Source organism: Balaenoptera borealis, assembly GCF_965194805.1.
Source record: "Balaenoptera borealis genome assembly, chromosome: 3".
Lineage (NCBI taxonomy): Eukaryota > Metazoa > Chordata > Mammalia > Artiodactyla > Balaenopteridae > Balaenoptera > Balaenoptera borealis.
In genome coordinates, this window is record NC_138866.1 from 124,740,390 (window position 1) to 124,761,029 (window position 20,640).

Here is a 20,640-nt window from a genome sequence, read left to right on the forward strand (position 1 = left end):
TTTTTCAGCAAAGCCCATGAGCATAGACTTGAGATCTTTTTCTGAAAGACCTCCTGAGTCCTGACGGCAGGCAAAGCCCAGGGACCTCCCGGCTGGAGTACAACCACTTTCCCCAACAGTAGAGGATCCAGAGCCAGCGTCTGCCTCAGTCTCCCCAACTGTACAAAGGGTGCATGCACTGTCCCGCCGGACTCCCTTCAAGGAAAGTTGGAGGCCGGACGAGGTCGGGAAGCGCAGAGGACAGCCCCTGGGAGACGACCCTAGGCGGTTGGCCGAAAAGAGCCGGTCCAGCCCGGATGGTGCCGGCCCCGCCCCATCCCCTTGTGGGCGTAGCTCACAGCTGCTGCCCCCCAGCGGGGTTTGGCTGGGCTCTCCGCGGGGTCTTAGTGCTCGCCGTCCACTTCAAACCTCCGAGGCCGTGGGCACCGGCTCTCATTCGCCTGCCCGCGGCCGCCGGTGCCCGGGTGGTCCGACCGCTGAACTCGCCTAGGTTGCCTCTCCAGCCCCCGCCCGTCATGAGAAGCGCGCTCCCCTTGCTCCTTTTCTCCCTGGTTGCCCTTTGCGGGCGAGGTGAGTTCTCTTCGGGGAAGGAGGGAGGGACGCCTGGGTCGGCCAGAGCCCGGCTGGACTTGCCACAGGTGGGAGGGAAGGGAGGGTGTCCAGCACCCAGGGGAGTGGCCCGAGATTGTCCGGGACGAATGGGGGCGTGGGCGGGGCTAAGCCCACTCACGGCAGCAGGGGCGGGTCAGGATGAGTGGGTCTGCGACGTTTGGGGTGGGGACCGCCTGTCCTCTGCGCGGCCGCCAGGGCCACCCTCCATATGGAGCGCCTTTGGGCTGGGTAGCGGGGCTGAGTGGTACCCGCTCGACAGGCAGCTCTGCTCAATCCCAGCGCTACTGTAGATAGGGAAACTTAGCCTGGGGAGGGGGGGGCTACCCAACTCGCCAGCCCAAGTGTGTTTGGGGGTGGATCTCTTAGAAAACACACTTTTATGGCACCTCTGCCTCTGGTCACCCACTCCTAGGGGTTGGCCGGCCGGGACAGCCAGCTTGGCTGAGTGCGGGGCTGGTGAAGTGCAGCCTGCCCCTCAGGAACCTGCAGACACCCGGAAGGGAAATCCAGTCAGCCCTTCCCAGGCAGAGTCCAGATACGGGTGAGGATTGTCTGCTCCCGGCCTCAGTCTCCCCAGCTGAGTTCCAAGGACTCTTTCAGCTCCTACCCTCCAGCCCAAGCTTGTCCTCCAAGCCCTAGTCAGCCTAGAGGACCAGGGCTATATCTTCCTTGGACAGACACACACCACCAGGGGTGTTGGAGGTAAGGGGTAGGGGGACATATGAAGTTCCTATAGGGAAGCGGAGATCTCACCAAAGATGGTGTCTGCACTCCATGTGTGCATCCTGGATCTGTCACCACTTGCTCAGTGACCCTCTCTGGGCCTCAGTTTCCCTATCTGTTCTATGGGGATGATATGCCTTGACTACATACTTAGGGACTCAGATGTGAGTCAGTTGCAGTGTTTCTTAAGTATGGTTCTGGGGCCACCTGCATCAGAAACACCCACTACACATCCCCGGGGCCCTATCCTAGGCTCACAGGACCAGAATCTCAGGAAATGGAGCCTGGGGATCTGCATTTATACAAGCATCCAAGTGATTCTTGCACATGATTGGAGAAGCTACTGATAATATATTATGAGCTTTTTGTAAAACGTAAAAACCTCAACTTTTTGAAAAAAATCCATAGCTGCCTTTTAATAAATACAAATCTCTTGTTCCCTTCCTCAGTTAAGGACAAACATCCCCAAATGAAAATCACTCTGCCTTTCAGGTGCCCACTTGCCAAGATTCCACTGACCCTTTACTTTCTGTGGTTTGTATTCCAAACCAATAGGTATTGCCTTTCCATCTTACCAATATGGATTTTTACCATTAGCTCTGCTTTTTCAGACTGTACACACACTCACACGTTTTAGAATTCCAGCCATGGCTTCCTCTCAGACTGTTAACCCGTTACTGGTGGGGAGCAGTTTTTCCAGAGAAGGCCAAGGAAGGCAAGGCCCTGGACAGAGGCAGGGCGGGCCCACTCCTTCTCAGAATCACTGGGTCATGACTGACCCCTAGTGGTGGCCTCTTTGTATAACTGTGCTGGCCCCAGGGCTGGGAGGTGACCCCCAACTGTGCCCCAGAAGATTCCACCTATTCTGGGCCACCCCTGTCATCTGGGGGTGAGAGGCCTGTTCCTTGTCTTTTGAACCCAGCAGGCCTCATAGGCATAAAGCAGCAGATTGAAAAGCCTAAACAAATATAGTTTGGAAACCCCTCTGCCCCCCATGCACGTATACAAGTACAAACACAGGCACAGGCATGAGTACACACTTGGCTCTGGACACCAACATGGCTTCTGCAGGGACAGGCTCCTTACGGGGAAGTTAGCAAGGGCGTGAAAGAAGGCACAGGGGTTAGGGGAGGGCCTCTAACTGGCTCTGCCTCTGACTTGCTGGGACTCCTTGAGTAAGTTCCTCACCCTCTTTGGTCTCAGTTTCCCCAGATAAGAAATAGAGAGTGGGCTAAATGGTCTAAGGTTTTCAGAACCTCTTTCTCTGGATCCCACAGCTGGTCCTCAAGATGGGCAAGGGTCCCTGGGGGCCAGCTGAACGACTGAGAGGCAGGACAGGCCCAAAGGTGAGCAACCTGAGCATCCCAGGTGGGCTTGGAGCTGGAACACAAGCCCCCACAGCCTGCAGAGCAGCCCATGCCTCTCAGGTACCTAGGTACACCAGCCTCCTGGGGCTGCAGAGATGTGGGATCCAGCCTCCCCCAGCACTGCAGGGCTGGGGGCCATGAGCCTCAGATTCTGACCCGAGCTGTCCCAGACATGCCTGATGGACTTGGGCAAGTCATACGCTGCTGACATGATGGGTCAACTCAAATATATATAATAAAGAGGGTCTATGGGAGAGACCCAGCTATAACCTGGGGCTACAGACTGGCTTCCAGGGCATTCAAGCAGCTGGCCTCTGGGAGGGGGTCCAGGGTATGAGAGGCAGGGCTCAGAATGTAGGCCAAGCATCCGCAGGACCCCCTCTGGACAGCCTGGGGCAGGTTGGGGGAGGGAGAGTGGGCAGCAGGTGCCCTGGGAGCATCTTTCACAGGCACTAAATACTGCATTTGCTCCAGATGGGCAATGGGTTGGAAAGTGCAGGGAGCAGGCAGGGCGGTGGCTGCCCCCCGTGGCCTCGTGTCCAGCCCAGCACCCACCCAGGAGTCCACCTCAGACTTGCTCTGTCAGGCAATTCACACTCTGGGCCCTGTGGCCGCATCCAGAGGGTGGGATTTGGTAAGACAGAGTGAACTGGCCCCTCAGTGGAGGATGTAACCCCAGTCCTGGGCCTGGTGAGCTGGCAGACCCAACCCCACCTCCTCAGCCTCCCGTATTCCCTTATCCTTTTCCCACTTTCTTGCCTGCCCCGACACTGTTTCCTCTGCACACCCGCATCTCTTCCCCTGTTCCTGGGGTCTCCTGCTCAGGTGTCCTTGACCTTCCTCTGAGGCTCCCTCTTTCCCAGGCCCCTCCCCAAACTGCCCTTACCTGAAGTCACGAGTGAACGAGCTCGAGATCGAGATCGAGTTCCTGAACCTTCCCTTCACTCCCAGACGTGTGAGGGAGATGGGACAAAGACCCAAACACCACATGGCAAGAGATCTGGGCTGTGAAAAGGGGCAGATCTGGGGCTGTGGGAGCTCAGTGGGGCTCCCGGCCAGGTCAGGCTCCCTGCAGGAGGCTGCGTTTGCTGGCTCGCAGGTATGGTTCTGAGCCCAGACCTCTCCTTTAAGCTCCAGACCAGGAGCCAACTGCCAGCTGGACCCCTCCATTTGGTGTCTCAAGGTGCACCCTGCACCCTGTAGGGCCAAGACTGAACCCAGGAAACTCCCCCTAGCCCAGGCCTTTTCTCTTTTAGTGAAAGCACCACCATCTCCCCAGCTCTGCACACAAACCCACGTTTGAAGAATATCTCTCCTCCACTACACGGGAAGCTCTCTGAGGGCAGGAGCCAGGGTTTTTGCTGGCTGTTACCCCCAGCGCATAACACAGTGCCTGGCACAAGAAAGACTCTCAGATATTTGATGGCTGGTCGCCTGGGGGCCGTCCTGGCAGAAGAAGGAGTGTGCTTGAAGATTTAGAAGTGAGACAATGAAGGCCACATGGGGAAAGGAAAGCAGTATATATGGCCAAAATATACAGTACCTCGGCGTAGAGGTGGAGAGTTAAGAAGAGATCAGGTTGAGGAAGAAATGCTGGTGCCAGGGGCTTTAGATGCCAAACCGAAACGTTTGGATTTGAACTCTGCCTACAGCTCTGAGAGGTTACGGGCAGGGATGGGCTCTGGCTCAGTAGCTGTAGGAAGACCACTCTGGCACTGAATGGGACATGATGGCAGGGGCAGAGTGGGGGTGGGGAGACCAGCAAGGAGGCTACTGGAAGAGCCTGGGGCAGGGTGGTGAGCCAGGACCAGGAGGGATGGAGAGGGGAGGACAGACTGAGAGATTTGGAAAGTAGAATAGAACTGGGTGGCCACTTGGATGAACCAAGGGAGGGGTCAAAATATATGCCCAGGTTTTGGACTAGATGTCTAGAGCGTGGGGTGCCATTCATTGCTAGAGGGAACAGGAGGAGGAAGATGTAGGGCGTGGGAGGAGAGAGCTGAGCTCTGTCTTGGATAGACCTAATTTGAAGTCTCCAAGGAGAGGCAGGCCTGCCAGCACCTTAGCTGCTCCAGCTGGCCCCGAGGGGACCTGTGCTCTCTGGCCCTCGCAGCTCTCCCTTTCACTGCCATCAGCTGGATGAGGACCCAGCAGATATGACTATGTGTTTTCCCAGGGGACTGCCGCGTGGCCAACGCGGAGGAGAAGCTCATGGATGACCTCCTGAACAAAACCCGCTACAACAACCTGATCCGCCCAGCCACCAGTTCCTCAGAGCTCATCTCCATCCAGCTGCAGCTCTCCCTGGCCCAGCTCATCAGTGTGGTAGGTACAGGGGGCAGCTGTGCCTTCCCCACAGCTGGTCACAGTATGCTACATGCTCCTCATATGAACGCTCCCCTCAGAGCTGCTTCCAGGGGCGGGGTTCCAAACCTGTGCGTGGGGGTGTGGAAAGGGCCACAGAGAAGGTTAACGATGAGCCATGGTTCCCTCAGGCACTCCCAACTCAGAGATAGCAGAGGGGAGAAGGGGAGCTCCCTAGTGCCTCAGCCTTCCTCAGCACTCCCTACCAGGCCTCACATCCACACATCAAGCCCTGACAACCCTACTTTTGCACTCTGTAATCCATTCTTCATTTCCATACCTGCAGTGACCACCCTCATTTATCCAGACCCTCAGTCGGCTAGACCAATGCAGCAGCTGCCTCTGGTCTTGTCCCTACACCTGGGCCTCTGTACCCATTGGTTTCTGTACCCTAGTTCCTATCTCCCCGCAGTAGGTAGGGGGTATGTGAGGTCATCTGTTGAGCAGACTGGGGGAGATGATAGGGTAGAAGGAGGAGAAGCTTATGGCCATGTTGGAGGCCCACCTTGTCTATGGCAGGCCCATTGGCTGCCTACCCAGTGGACATTCCTGCCTCACAACTTCTTTGTTAATAAAACTATGACTTGATATTGAATACTCATGAACTTCATGGGCCCTTCTCCGGCCTCCTTGCCACGTATTGTTAAGTCGTAGCTAACCATGGTAATTCTATTCCTCCAGCCAATAATCAGTTAAGGCTTAGGCAAGAGCTGTAGCCCTGGCATTGGGATGTAGGGGTGGGGGTCTCTGGGAAAGTTTTCCTCACACTCAAAAAGGGACCCAAGAAAAGATTTGCCATTTCCTGCCATAGACATTGTCATGTGAAGGTTTTATATTTGGAACCATGGCGTCCATCTTATGATTGTGGGGGAAAAACAAGAGACTCACAGAGTCCTAACATCACTGTCAACAACCTAGAATCCTGACATCATTGAATTACTGCATTAACCAACACTGAAATGATTGGCCTGCTCTCTTGTTATGTGATATAACAGATGTCCTTATTGTTTTAGCCACTCGTAGTTGGATGTTTTGTTGTGTTCCAGCTATGCTTGAAGCCAAAGCATTTTAACTGGTTCTGGGATATGGATTGGCAGGTGACTCCAAACTGGGAAACTAGAGTGCACAAAGTGGGCAGGACATCCCTAGCAAAGAGAAGAGCACGTGCAAAGGCACAGACAGCATTTTTGGAATGAAAGAATCATGACTTAGAGGTCGAGTCAGGGGTCTCAAAGTTTAGGCAAATTCCTTAATTTATGCATATGGAAAAAGATCAGATGAACAACCTAGGACCTTGTCCAGGAGTTCTGGCGATGCCAGAAGTAGATCCCAAATTGCCTGACTCCCAGCTCTGCACACTGACTGGCCACTCCTTTTCCCAAGACCTTGCCAGGGCACTGGAAATCCACCGTGCCTCTCCTCCTGAGCCTTGGGGAGCCAACCAACGCGGCTGAACCTCCTCTGGTCTGGTGGCTGCGTTCTTACTGCCACCCTCTCTCTCTAGCACACTCAGCCCTCACAAACCCAGCCCCTCCAACCTATAGCCCTCACGAAGGCTTTGGCCAGATTTATGGCTGGCTTCCTCCCCTGGGACGAAGCACAGCCCAAGAATGGGGGAGGGGTGAAAAGCCTGTGCTCTCTGTCCCTCTCCCCTCCGCAGGCCAACTGGAAGGAATAAGTGCTTCCGGCCAGGCCGCTCCCAGGCTGGTGTCTGAGTGTTACTGTCCAGCCAAAGGCTTTTTGCTTAATGGAGTGAGCCCAGCTGCGGCCTTGCACCTGCTGCCTTGCAGCTGCTGCCCTGGTGAGGGGGAACAGGAAGGCAGCTCTAGCCACACTTCCAGGCTAAGGCTGCCCCTGCCAGATCTGCTCTGTGGTCCCTGTGGGATAACAGAAGTTACCAGAAGGAGGAGGGCACACAGCCTCCAGCCCCATGCCTATGAGTGTAGCACTGTGAGCTGTCATAATCCTGAAAGCTGTGCACAGAACAAATATGAGGTTTGGGGGGTTATTTTTCCTTTTGTACTTCAGGGTTTGGTTTTCAAGGAGGGAGGGTTATGGGCATAACCAGTTTAAAGATGGAAGTTTCTAGGGAGCAGGCAGGGAGTTTGTGCTGTGTAAGGCCAGCAAGCCTTCAGAAGCAGCTCTTCGGGAAGGCCAGGACTGCCTTTGGGAAGGCAGCTGCTGGGGGAGTAAAGGGGACTGAGGCACCGGACTAAAGAAGGAGAGAATTTTCTGGGTGGTAGAAATGTTCTATACCTTGAAAGGAGGTAGGTTACCTGGATAATGCATTGTTAAAACTGATCAAACTGTACCCTTAAGATCTGTGCATTTCACTGTATGTAAATTGTACCTCACCTTCACTGTATGTAAATTGTACCTCAACTTTAAAAAAATTATTTTTTAAGACAGCTGAAGGTTTTCAACTTTCTGTAATGACAGAGTATCTTGTTGCAGATTAACTTTTCCACAAGAACAATTAGAAAAGGCGGACAAAAATGCCTGTCCTCCCCCAAATCTGTTTGAAGGTCTTAGAGAGCTTAGCCAGGACTTGAAGGACCAGGATCCAGGAGGTGACCCTGATAGCTTCTGGTGCTTTTCCTGTCATTTGATGATTGGTAAACAGTATAGAGCCAAGGGAGCTGAGTACAGAGTGGTGGCTAAGAGGCTGGGAAGCCTAGCTGAATGCTTGGCACTCTTACAGGGCTAGGATGACACAAATTGGAATTGGAGCCCCCCTAAGGAGATGGGGCCTTGGTGAGGACCTTGCAAGGAGCATCGCTGGGAGTCAAAATGAATCAAGAACAGACCAGCCCTCATAAAAACTAAAACCTGCTTTGAACCAGCTCAGTCACAGACTAGATGAAGGTGATCTGTCCCTCCTCTAACTGCCTGCCATAAAGCCAAAGTCAGTCGTCCCTGGAGGCAGATAAAGTCAGATAAAAACTTACTAGGCAGGCAATAAGACAAGACTAAATAAGAAAAAACCAAGAGAGAAAAGAAGAGAAACAGACACACAGATGATTCAAATATTGGCATCTTCAGACATAGACTTTTAAATAACTGCCGTTAAGATGGTAAAATTTGTTATGTGTATTTTACCACTATTAAAAATAAACAAAATAAATAAACATTCTTAAAAAGAAAATGCGATGCATTAATATGTTCAAGAAACTTATAATGATGGAGAATTTAAAATTTATTAGATGGGTTTAATAGCAGATTGGTCGTAGCAGAAGAGAAAGTTAAGGAACAGGAAGAGAGGTCAATTGAAAATATCTAGACAAATTATAGAAAAAAGAAAGGAAAATACAGAAAAGAAGATAATATGATACAGGATAAAAATGTCAGGTCTAACGTGTATTTGGAGTTCCAGAAAGAATGGGAATAAAAATAAGAAGCAAAGGTTGAAGTGATACTGACTGAGAATTTTCCAAAACTGACTAAAGACATTAAGCTACACATGCAAGAGGCTCTAGGAACCCTATGAGAGGTAAATACAAAGAAAATCATACTCAGGTACATCATACTCAAACTCCTGACAACCAAAGACAAAGAAAATCTTAAAAGCAGTCAGGGGAAACAAAAGTCAGAAGCAACAATAAAACTAACAGCTGAAAAGGGAGACAAGAAAATTGAATGACATTTTTTAAGTGCTGTAAGAAAAAACTGCAAACTTAGAAATATACCACCAGTAAAAATATAATTAAAAATGAAGGTGAGGGCTTCCCTGGTGGCACAGTGGTTAAGAATCTGCCTGCCAGTGCAAGGGACGTGGGTTTGAGCTCTGGCCCGGGAAGATCCCACATGCCGCGGAGCAGCTAAGCCTGTGGGCCACAACTACTGAGCCTGAGCTCTAGAGCCCGCAAGCCACAACTACTGAGCCCACGTGCCACAACTACTGAAGCCTGCGTGCCTAGAGCCTGTGCTCTGCAACAGAGAAGCCACGACAATGAGAAGCCCTCACACCACAACGAAGAGTAGCCCCCACTCACTGCAACTAGAGAAAGCCTGCGTACAGTGACGAAGACCCAACACGGCCACAAATAAATAAATAAATAAATAAATTTTAAAAAAATTAAGAAGGTGAAATAAAGATGTTTTCAGGAGAGAGAGAGAGAGAGAGAATTTAATACAAGAAGACCCAATACGGAAAATGATCCCAGATGGAAATATAGAAATGTAGGAAAGAATGAAGCACAACAGAAAGGGTAAATATATGGGTGAATTTGAATTGATATTGACAGCATAAAAAAAACTGAAAAAAATATCTTGCAAGGTTTTAATTATATGTAGAATTAGGTACATGACAATAACCCAAAAGTAAGGAGGGGGTAGATGAAATTGAAATGTTCTAAAGTTCTTGCCTTGTTCTGGAAGTGATTAAAGAATTAATTTATATTAGATGCTAAAAAGTCAAGTATATGCATATTGCAGACTCCAGAGTAACTACCTAAAGAAGAGTCACATTAATATCGGGAGAAATGGATAATAAAATCGTTAATCCAAAATAAGGCAAGAAAAGAGAGAAAGGGAATAAACAGAAAACAGATAGATGGTAGGTTTAAACCCAAATTTATCAGTAACTACACTGAATGTAAATGGCCTAAATACTCTAATTAAAACAAGACATTTGGGGTGGGGGGGAGACAATTGGCATGCATCCTCTCTCTCCTCTTCCCATCTACCCCTCAACAGTCTGGAATGTGGGTGTAATGACTGGAGCTGCAGCAGTCATTGTGGACCATGCAGAGGAGAGCCACACTCTAGGTGTGGTAGAGAAGAAATCTGGAAGGAACCTGGGTCCCTAAGGACTTTGCAGAGCAAAGCCACCATATTACAGGTATACCTCAGAGATACTGCAGGTTTGGTTTCAGACCACCGCAACACAGTGAATATCACCATAAAGCAAGTCACATGATTTTTTTGGTTTCCCAGTGCATATAAAAGTTATGTTTACACTATGCTGTAGTCTATTAAGTGTGTAATAGCATTATGTCTAAAAAATAACGTACATAACTTAATTTTAAAATACTTTATTGCTAAAAAATGCTAACCATCATCTGAGCCTTCAGTGAGTTGTAATGTTTTGCAGTAGTAACATCAAAGATACTGATCACAGATCACTGTAACAAATACAGTAATAATGAAAAAGTTTAAAATATTGCAAAAATTACCAAAATGTGACACAGAGACACAAAGTAAGCAAATGCTATTGGAAAAATGGTGCCAACAGACGCTCCACACAGAGTTGCCACAAAACTTTAATTTGGAAAAAATGCAGTATCTGTGAAGCACAATAAAACGAGGTATGCCTGTACGTCCAAACTGTTGCAAGAGAGAAATAAACTTATTTAAGGCAGTGTTACTCTGGCTCTCTGTTACTGGCAACTGAAACTTTTTCTACTGATATGCTTACCTAGTTGAGGATTCAGGAAAGGTTCCTAGAGGAAGTGACTACCAAGCTGATATCAAGATGCTGGAAGTTATCTTGGTGAAGAGGAGGCAGGGAAATTGGTACAGACTGAGAGCACAAGACACATTCGGAGAACTAAAGAAGGCCAGGGTGGGGGTGGATGTCGGGGGAAGGGCACAGAATAAAGGTAATATGAAGCTGGGAAAGTTGGCAGGACCTTGCAGACCCTGTGAAGGAGTTGGATTTTAATTTTATATGTGAAGGAAGCCACAGAAGTGACCTAAGTAAAAATAGGATTAAGGGGGAAATGGCAGGAACTTTGGAAGTTTCTTCTGGCTGCAGAGGAAGAATAGATGTGTGTCTGTATGGGGTATGTGTGCAGAGTGGTCATAGACCAGTTGGGAGGGTCTTGCAGTGGTTCAGGTGAGAGATGGATTATGGTGGCCTGGATTATTGTGGTAGGATTCTTATATTCTTCAGAAAATATTTACTGCATATCTGATACATCCCAGATACCCTTAGATGCTAGTAGGAGGTGGCATATAATACACAAATAGAGGTGGCCAGTGGTGATAAGAGCTATAAAGAAAAATGAAGCAGGGGTGACGCAGTGGTTAAGAATCTGCCTGCCAATGCAGAGGACACGGGTTCGAGCCCTGGTCCGGGAAGATCCCACATGCCGCGGAGCGACTAAGCCCGTGTGCCACAACTACTGAGCCTGCGCTCTAGAGCCCGCGAGCCACAACTACTGCAGCCCGCATGCCTAGAGCCTGTGCTCTGCAACAAAGAGAAGCCACCACAATGAGAAGCCCGCACACTGCAACAAAGAGTAGCCCCCGCTCGCCACAACTAGAGAAAGCCTGTGCACAGCAATGAAGACCCAACGCAGCCAAAAAATTAATTAATTAAAATTAATTTAAAAAAAGAAGAAAAATGAAGCAGGGAGAGAGGGGAACGGGGTGCTATTTTATATAGAAAGGTCAGGGAAGACCTGAAGAAAGTGAGGAAGTCAGCTGTGTGGATTTCCAGGAAGAGGGAATAACGTGCAAAGGCAGAAGCAAAGAGACACGTATAGCTGAAGTGGGATGAGCAAACAGGAAAGTGTTGAGATAAGAGGTACTAGAGCTAATAGGGATGGAGGTGGGGGAGGGGGGCAGATCATGGATGGCCTTGTAGGCCCTGGGCAGAACTTTGGCTTTCACTTTAGATGAGATGGGAGGGGAGTGGAGGGTTTCAGCAGAGAGACGTAGTCTGAGGAGCTGAGATTTTAAAAGGATTACCCATGTTGCTCTATAGAGAACAGACTAAAGGCAGGCCAAGGCAGAGCAGGAAGGCCAGTTGGGAGGCTACTGCAATAGTCTAGGCAACAGATGATGGTGGCAGAAGAGATGCGGAGAAGCAGACAAATTTGAGACTCGTGTAGGAGGTACAATCTACAGGACTTACTGATGGATCAGAGAGCAAGGGATCAGGGACAACTGCCAGGTTTCTGGCTTGCGGAATTGTATGGCTGGGGGGTGCCAGTCACTGAGACGGCAATGCCAGTGGAGGCCCAGGTCTGGGTGAAGATCATGAGGTTTGTCTCAGGCACGTTGGGTGTGAACTACGTCTAAGCCCTCCAAGGATGTTAAGTTGGTGGTTGGTCACGTGGCCCTGGAGCTCAGAGACTTTTGCTTGATAAAGTGGGGTCTATCACCTCCTGACAGGTGAACTGATAACCTCATTTCCCTCCCCAGAATGAGCGAGAACAGATCATGACCACCAATGTCTGGCTGAAACAGGTAAGTGCCCTGCAGGGTCCCCAGCCCAAGGAGGCGTTTTCTCCAGGGCTGCCCCTTGGCGGCGAGGGACCTACAAGTGACGGGGCCTTGCCTGTCTGCTCAGGAATGGACAGACTACCGCCTGGCCTGGAACAGCTCCCGCTATGAGGGTGTGAACATCCTGAGGATTCCTGCAAAGCGCATCTGGCTGCCTGACATCGTGCTTTACAACAAGTTAAGTGGCAGGGTTGGCCAAGGTGGTGAGGGCCAGGCCTCCAGTCCTGTGCTTCACCCAGACTTCCAAGCTGTCAGGCTGCAGGAGGAATTAGAGATGAGCAGAGCCAGCACCCTCAGTTACAGATGGGGAATTGGAGGCCAGAGATGGGGAGGGCCTTGTGACTCACTCAGGCACAGCTGGGACCAGGGCCACCATCCTGACCCCAAGTCCAGTGCTCTTTCTGTCCTCCATACTGTCCTCTTTCTGACCTTCGGTTGCTTTGTCAGTGTTGGGTGTTGGTAGCACTGACTTGATATGCATAAATATCTCAGGTAGGTGGAGGGGGATAAAGAGACTTCCCAGGTCGTAGTGGTACCAGCAGAAGCAAGAAATGATTAGGAGTAGGTGGTCTAAAGACAGAAAGACCTGACTTCAAATCTTAGCTGTACTGCTTACTAGTTTTCTGACCTTGAAGAGGACAACTTCTCTGAGCCTTGTTTTTCCCATCTGTAAAATGGGGATGATAATAATATCTACTTCATTGGACTGTTGTGAGGCTTAAATGAGCTAATATATGTAAAGCCTTCAAGCTGTTTCATGGCAGGGCTCTCGCCGCCAGGCAGTTGCCAAGTAAAGCAGGCCTTTCCAGTGAGGGCATGGGGGTTTGGAAGAGTGATTAGTGAGAAATAATCCTGCAGGGCTCTTTGGCAAGTTCTAAGAACAGCCAGGCGTCATCTATGGATTTCATGATATTCTCCTCCATGCCCTGCCCCCACCCCCAGTGCCGACGGTACCTACGAGGTGTCTCTCTATACCAATGTGGTGGTCCGCTCCAATGGCAGCATCATGTGGCTGCCCCCTGCCATCTACAAGAGTGCCTGCAAGATCGAGGTGAAGCACTTCCCCTTTGACCAGCAGAACTGCACCCTCAAGTTCCGTTCTTGGACCTACGACCACACGGAGATCGACATGGTCCTCAAGTCGCCCACGGCCAGCATGGATGACTTCACCCCCAGTGGTGAATGGGACATAGTTGCCCTCCCTGGGCGAAGGACGGTGAACCCGCAGGACCCCAGCTACGTGGACGTGACTTACGACTTCATCATCAAGCGCAAGCCGCTCTTCTACACCATCAACCTCATCATCCCCTGCGTGCTCATCACCTCCCTGGCCATCCTCGTCTTCTACCTGCCCTCCGACTGTGGCGAGAAGATGACGCTGTGCATCTCTGTGCTTCTGGCACTCACCGTCTTCCTGCTGCTCATCTCCAAGATCGTGCCGCCCACCTCCCTCGACGTGCCGCTCATCGGCAAATACCTCATGTTCACCATGGTGCTGGTTACCTTCTCCATCGTCACCAGCGTCTGTGTGCTCAACGTGCACCACCGCTCACCCAGCACGCACACCATGGCGCCCTGGGTCAAGCGCTGCTTCCTACACAAGCTGCCCACTTTCCTTTTCATGAAGCGCCCTGACAGCAGCCCCTCCAGGGCCCCCCAGCCCAGCCAGGCTCACCTGACCAAGTCCAAGGCCACCACCACCGCCTTGGCCATGGGCCCCGCCAGCTCCTCCAACCTCTACGGGAACTCCATGTACTTTGTGAACCCTGCCTCTGCAGCTCCCAAGTCTCCAGCCGGCTCTGACTCAGCGGGTATCCCCAGGGATTTCCGGCTGAGGTCTTCTGGGAGGTTCAAGCAGGATGTGCAGGAGGCTTTAGAGGGTGTTAGCTTCATTGCCCAGCACATGAAGAGTGACGATCAGGACCAGAGTGTAAGTTGCTAGCCCAGCTCCCAACACCTGCCCAATGGAAGAGGCTGGGATAAAATAGTCAGTTTCCCATTTCCTGAAGTTAATTCATGAGACAAGGGTTCTCAAACTCTTTGTTTGAATAAGGAATCCAAGACTGAAATGAGTTTTATTCTAGTTTCGTGCATCGAGGGATAGGAAGGAAGTACCAGGGATCCTTTTTTGTTTGTTGTGGGTTCCCCAAAAGCAGAGCCTGATATAAGGACCTGGGCAGAGGGAGTTTTTTTGAGAAGTGATCCCAGGAAGCACAGTGAGGAAGTGGAGAAAGTGAGACAGGGAAAGGAGGAAAGCCAATGTCGGTATCAGTGAGCAGGATACTGCCACGGGCTCTGGGGGCTAGTCCAGTCAGAGAGCCTCTTGGAAGCTGGAAGCATGGAAGCAAGACAAGCCTCAGAATCATCCCCCAGGAGGGAGGAGGGTATTTGCCCATTAGCTCCCATCCCCAAGGCTCTAGTAACCTTGGGGGCATTAACTCCCCTGCACCTCCTGGTTTTGCCAGCTGGTTGTGGAGCAAGCAGTTTTGGTGCTGGAGAAAGCCCTGGGGCAGAGAAGAGAGGAGAAGCAGGCAGAAAGTGGAAGGCTGTCGTGGGCTGGAAAATGATTCTGCAGCCTTTAGGGACACAGGTGGGCCAGGGCACCAAGGGCATATGCTCCCATCCTTGTCAGGCTTGCCAAGAAGCCATACAAACATTTATAACTCTTAGGAGTATAGAACCATCCATTTATATATTATTACTACCAGGATAATAAATTATCAAGGACAATTACAGATTTCTAAAAAGAGGTTAAGTTTACTTTCACAGGACAAAGCCGTGAGTTCTAGAGTTTAGGTGTCTTGACCGACTCCTCTGAACAAGTTAATGCTTCAAAGGACAATTTTATAACTAAACACAGAACGTGATGGTACGGTTAGAAATTTTCACACACATTTCCAGACTGGGTTGGAGAACAAGTTTCAGAGTCTTGGGAATGTTCGCATTTTAACACCTTATCAGATCAGATTCTTTGAACAGGTTTTTATGCCACAACACGCAGCTGCATGCAAAAAAGAGGGCATCACCTTGTTCTTACCTTTCTGTGATTCCTTTTCACTGGCCACATTCTCAAGGGAAGGCACGGGGATTCCATTATTTAGTGCCAAGAGAAAAGAGCAGGGTGGAAAAGCTCCAAAATTACACTGTGAAAACAAGAAAGAATTGCTAACAAGCGGAATATAGGACACAAGTTCTTCCACACCCTTGTCCTCAGAGTGTGGTCCTTGGACCAGCAGCACTGGTCTCACCTGGGAGCTGTTTAGAAATGCTGCATCTCAGGCCCCACCCCAGACCTGCTGGCTCAGCAGCTACATGTTCACCAGATCCCCAGGGGATTCCTAGGCTCAGTCCAGTTTGAGAAGCACAGCTCTATAGGATTATCAGATTTCACTTTCTAAAAAATTAATTTAATTATGCTTGCTTTAGTTCAGAACCATTCAGTAGTTCAGCATCATCTAATTCATTGACTCCCAAATATTAATATACAGACTGGGGCCCTCCTGGCTAATTAGGAACCACTTGGGCAACTTTTCAAAATACAGCTTTGGGGCTACCTGTTCTGACTGAGCTGGGATCTCTGTGGCAGGTGGTCCAGGAGCTGCATTTTTCACCAGATCCCTGCTGGTTCCTGTGCATATGCAGGTTGAGAAACTGGTCTCCTGCAGCCCTGGCTGAGCCACCCGCATCCTGAGCTCTCTCTTCTAAAGGTCTCACCACCCCCTAGACACAGGCCTCCGCCTCTTTCTAACTCAATTAATTAAAAGCATTTTGTGGGAAGGAGCCAGGCAGGGCCCACAGTTACTATATTTGCCCGTGTTCATTGAGCTCCAACCACACATCAGGCACTCTACCAGGACGTGACATACGTTACTGCTAATTCTGCCAGGAACCTGTGAAGTGTCATTTACTCGAATCCCGATTCTACAATAGAAAAAGCTAGGCCCAGAGAGGCTCATTAACTTGCCCAAGGTCACACAGCTGGCACAGAGCAGAGCCAAGCTCCATACTCAGATCTTTCTGATGTCATTAACATTCCTTGCCCTTCGCAGTGCCTTGCCCTGAACTGACACATGGGGGCCTTATTGGTTGATCGACTTTCTCAGGTCTAGCTGGAGAGAAGAGGCTTTCTTCCCTTCCAGAGCATGCCCGCCCCTATGCCAGCCTGGGCTGTTTCTCATCTGCAGCACTTTCACCCTCCCTGGTGATTAACTGGTCACTATAAATAGCACAAAAATATAAAAAGAGGGGAAAAGGCACACACACACAGACACACACACACACACACACACACACACACAGTTGTTTGCAATTAGGGCTGTCACAAAGAAACCCAAGAGTGCCTTGTGGAAAGTGGGCGGTGCCTGCTGCATCTAGGAAACAGACAGCTGCTGTGTTTGGCTGGGGGTGTGGGGCTGGTTGAGCAGGGATTACCCTGGAGGGGAGATGCACACCACTGACCAGGGCTCTGACAAATTGGGTCACTGACATCAGCTTGCCCATTGCTGCCCGAATTTCCAGCTCCAGAGCCTCTGCTGAGCTCTGCTGATCCAGCCGCTCTCCACCAGGGCAAGTACGCATGCAGAAGGATCCAGACAGGCTGGGCTGTGAAAGCGGGTGAGGGGAAGGGAGACCAGAATGCTGGGTCTCTCTGGGGGCATCTCCCCCAGGCCAAGGAGGCAGGCGCATCGGTGGTGGCACCTCAGGAGGCTAGCCATGTTTCTGCCAATCCTATACCCCACACCTGGGCCTGAGAAGATGGGGGGGCGGGGAAGGAGGTGGAGAGAAACCCAGATGATGTGGAAGGAGGCTGGGTCTTAATTACAGGAACTAGCAGACAACAAATTAAACAGGATTTCCAGGTGTCCTGCAGGTCCCATTGCCCAACCCCCTCTCAGCTAGGTGCACCTCAAGTCTTCCTTTGGGTGAAGCCAGCTCAGGCAGGGGGCTTGGGGCTGAAAATGAGAGCAGGGGCCTTGTGATCCTCAGGTCTCATTCCCCTTATTTATAATCCAGTTTGGTTTCGAATCACACATGTGGCGTTAATAACCCCTTCCATTCCTAACCTTCCCAAACAGCCTGGTTCCCAGTGGCTCCCTGATGCCATGCAGGGCGGGTAGGGGTGGATTGAGGACCCGAGAGGCACACAGGTACCCAGCCGAAAGACCAGCCTCAGACTCAGAACTTACCACTCCATGTTCTAAGTGGCCTACGGGGTCCCTGGCCAGATAGTGAGGCCCCAGCTCGGGGGAGGAGGGAAAGCAGGGAGGACCTCCGCGCTCGGCGCCTGTAACCGGCCCCTCTGTCTGCCCACAGGTCATTGAGGACTGGAAGTACGTGGCCATGGTGGTGGACCGGCTGTTCCTGTGGGTGTTCGTGGTTGTGTGTGTGCTCGGCACCGTGGGGCTCTTCCTACCTCCCCTCTTCCAGACCCACACACCTTCTGAAGGGCCCTAGGCTGCCCCGCGTGTCTGAGGCCCCCAGGATGTGGGGTGAGATGATGTGAGTGGCCAGACGGACAGTCTGCTGCTTCCTTCTGGGTCACGGCTGATGAGGCCCTAAATAAATGAGTCTGTCAGCCATCAGCCCCATCAAACAGCCATGGCCATGGGAGGGGCAAAGATGGGGGGGCCTGGACCGTCCTCTCTGAAGGCCTTGGAGGAACCCCAGGAAACCCGCTGCAGGAGGGTCTTTGGACGCCTTAATTCCGGCCTGGCTTCCTTCCCTGCAGCAGGCACTGGGGATAAAGATGCGTGTAACGGTGGCACCCACAGTATGCCAGGCATCTGGTCTGCATGCCGGCTTCCCTCTCACTCCATCTCCCTCCACTCCTCCTTGCCCACTAGGTTCACTGGCCTTCTTTTAGTCCCTCACATGCTTCAAGATCTTCCCAGCTTAGAGCCTCTGCATTTGCTGTACATTCTACCCAAACCTTCTTCCCCAGATATCTCGTAAGCTCTTCCCACGGCTGTATCATTCAGGGCTCTGCTCCAATCCATCATTTGTCCAATGTCACCTCCCCCAGGGGCCTTCCCTAGTCACTCATTCCAAAGCATTCTCCCCACAGCCACGTTACCCCGACACCTTCCTCCAGCAGCCCTCGGTACCCGAGGCTCTCACCCGCTAGAGTGTGAGCTCCGTGAGAGCAGGGACCTGGCCCTTCGTGTTCGCTGCAGTATCCTCAGGGTCTAGGACAGATCTCGGCCCATAGTAGGTGCTCAATAAATGTTTGCTGAATGAAGACATGACTCCTATTCCTCCTTCAATCTCAGATGCCCGCTCCCCTCAGCAGCTTTCCCTGGTTCCCCACCTGAAAGGAATGGCCCTCTCCTCCATGCTCCGCGGCCCTGGTCATGTTCTGCTGTCTTTTGCACGGTGCCTGGCACATCGTAAGCACTCAAAATATTTGTGCGATGGAGGAGGACTTTTCAAAAAATCTACTTTAAAAATTATTATACAATAAAACTGACTTTTTAGGTACTGTTCTATTAATTTTAACACATGTATAGATTCATGTAATCAGGATGTAGGAGTCACTCATCACCCAAAACAGCTCCCACCTGCTACTCCTTTATGGTCACGTGTCCCTCCACCCCTAACCCCACCCCCACCCCCTGCAACCACTGAGATTTTCTCCATCACTATAGTTTAGTCTCTTCAAGAATAACCTCTAGGGACTTCCCTGGTGGCGCAGTGGTTAAGAATCCGCCTGCCAATGCAGGGGACATGGGTTCAAGCCCTGGTCTGGGAAGATCCCACATGCCGCAGAGCAACTAAGCCCGTGAGCCACAACTACTGAGCCCGCTTGCCACAATTACTGAAGCCCACCCGCCTAGAGCCCGTGCTCCACAACAAGAGAAGCCACTGCAATGAGACGCCCGTGCACCACAATGAAGAGTAGACCCCGCTCACCGCAACTAGAGAAAGCCCACATGCAGCAATGAAGACCCAACACAGCCAAATATAAATAAATAAATAAATAAATTTATAAAAAAAAAAAATAACCTCTAATGAGGACTTCCCTGGTGGTCCAGCGGTTAGGACTCCATGTTCACAATGCAGGGGGCCCAGGTTCGATCCCTGGTCAGGGAACTAGATCCCACGGGCCACAATTAAAGATCCTGCATGCACCAACGTTAGTATGGAACCACTGGAGAGTGGCTTCTTTCACTCAGCATAATGCCTTTGAGATTCATCCAAGTTGAAGATTGTAACAATAGTTTGTTCTTTTGCATCCATCATATGGCTGTTGAAGCACATTTAGGTTGTTACCAGTTTGGGGCAATTATCAATAGTGTTACTATAAACATTTCACATATAGGATTTTGTGTGAACAAAACTTTTCATTTTTCTAGTTAAATACTCAGGAATGTGATTGCTGGGTTATATGGGGAGAGTATGTTTAAACTTTTAAACTTAGTTTAAACTTTTAACTTTTAACATACAGTATGAAACTGTAGAACTGTTTTCTGGAGCAGCCATACTGTTTTGCATTCCCACCAGCAAAGTATGAGAGATCCAGTTGCTCTGTTTCCTCATCTGCACTTGGTATTGACGGTACTTTTTTATTTTAGCCATCCCAGTGGCTGTTAAGTGGTATATCACCCTGGTTTTAATTTGCTTTCCCTAATGGCTAGTGATACCAAAATCTTGGCTCTCTGTGCACCGATGCCAAAAAGAAATATGGAGACAGAGTTTTCGAGAAACAAGAAAAATGGCTTTAATCTTTGCCTGGCAAAGGGGGTAACACAGCAGGCTAGTGCCTCAAGAGCTGTGCCCCCTTCCCTGGGGAATAGGGAAAGGTTATATAGCCTGGGGCTCATGGTCTGGGGTAGGTGATAAAGCTCAAAGTAATGAAGGTCTTGCATTTCTTTCGTTCTGCAAATTCATGGCCAAAGCTGTCATCAGGTCACTCAACAACCGGGTCTGGTGCCCCTGAAGTTATCCACCCGTGTGACCTTCTGTCCCAAATGAAGAGTGCTACAAGGGAGTGTAGGGGGAGAAGAAATGCCAGGTGCAAAGGGTAATTCATATGGAGTCAGAGAGTAAGCAGCTTTGTGAAGGACAAGTCTAGCTACAAGTGTTTGTTAGAAGTAACAGCTAAAGAATAACCACGATTGCTTAACTCTTTCAGGCCTGTTTATGTTGTTTCCCCAGCCTGTTCATTGTTGCCTTATTTTCCTTGTTTATCAGAAAACAGAAGTCTCATTTCTATTTTTGCTGCAACACTAGGAGCAAATGGACATCTTTTCGTGAGCTTTTGGCCTTTTTTGGTCAAGTGTCTGTTTAACTCTTCTGCTCATTTTTAAAACTGGGTTTTAGTTTTCTTACTGCTGAGATCTTAAAA

At 50.3% G+C, this 20,640-nt stretch overlaps 1 protein-coding gene across 1 annotated transcript; it reads left to right on the forward strand.

The window, feature by feature from the left end:
* Positions 1-405: 405 nt before the first annotated feature.
* On the forward strand, positions 406-19,701 carry CHRNB4 (cholinergic receptor nicotinic beta 4 subunit). Its single transcript, XM_082386994.1, has 6 exons — positions 406-570; positions 4,879-5,027; positions 12,216-12,260; positions 12,364-12,473; positions 13,239-14,226; positions 17,610-19,701. Exons 1-6 carry the CDS (start codon positions 516-518, stop codon positions 17,748-17,750), a joined length of 1,488 nt encoding a protein of 495 aa, XP_082243120.1. The 5' UTR covers positions 406-515; the 3' UTR covers positions 17,751-19,701.
* The last annotated feature ends 939 nt before the right edge of the window (positions 19,702-20,640 follow it).

What these genes read in the sequence shown, in the direction of transcription:
- CHRNB4 (XM_082386994.1), top strand. Translation starts at nt 516, where the DNA reads ATGAGAAGCGCGCTCCCCTTGCTCCTTTTCTCCCTGGTTGCCCTTTGC. An exon ending in CCAATGTCTGGCTGAAACAG is followed by an intron (nt 12,261 to 12,363) that starts GTAAGTGCCCTG and finishes CTGTCTGCTCAG; the next exon opens with GAATGGACAGACTACCGCCT. An exon ending in GACATCGTGCTTTACAACAA is followed by an intron (nt 12,474 to 13,238) that starts GTTAAGTGGCAG and finishes CCCCACCCCCAG; the next exon opens with TGCCGACGGTACCTACGAGG.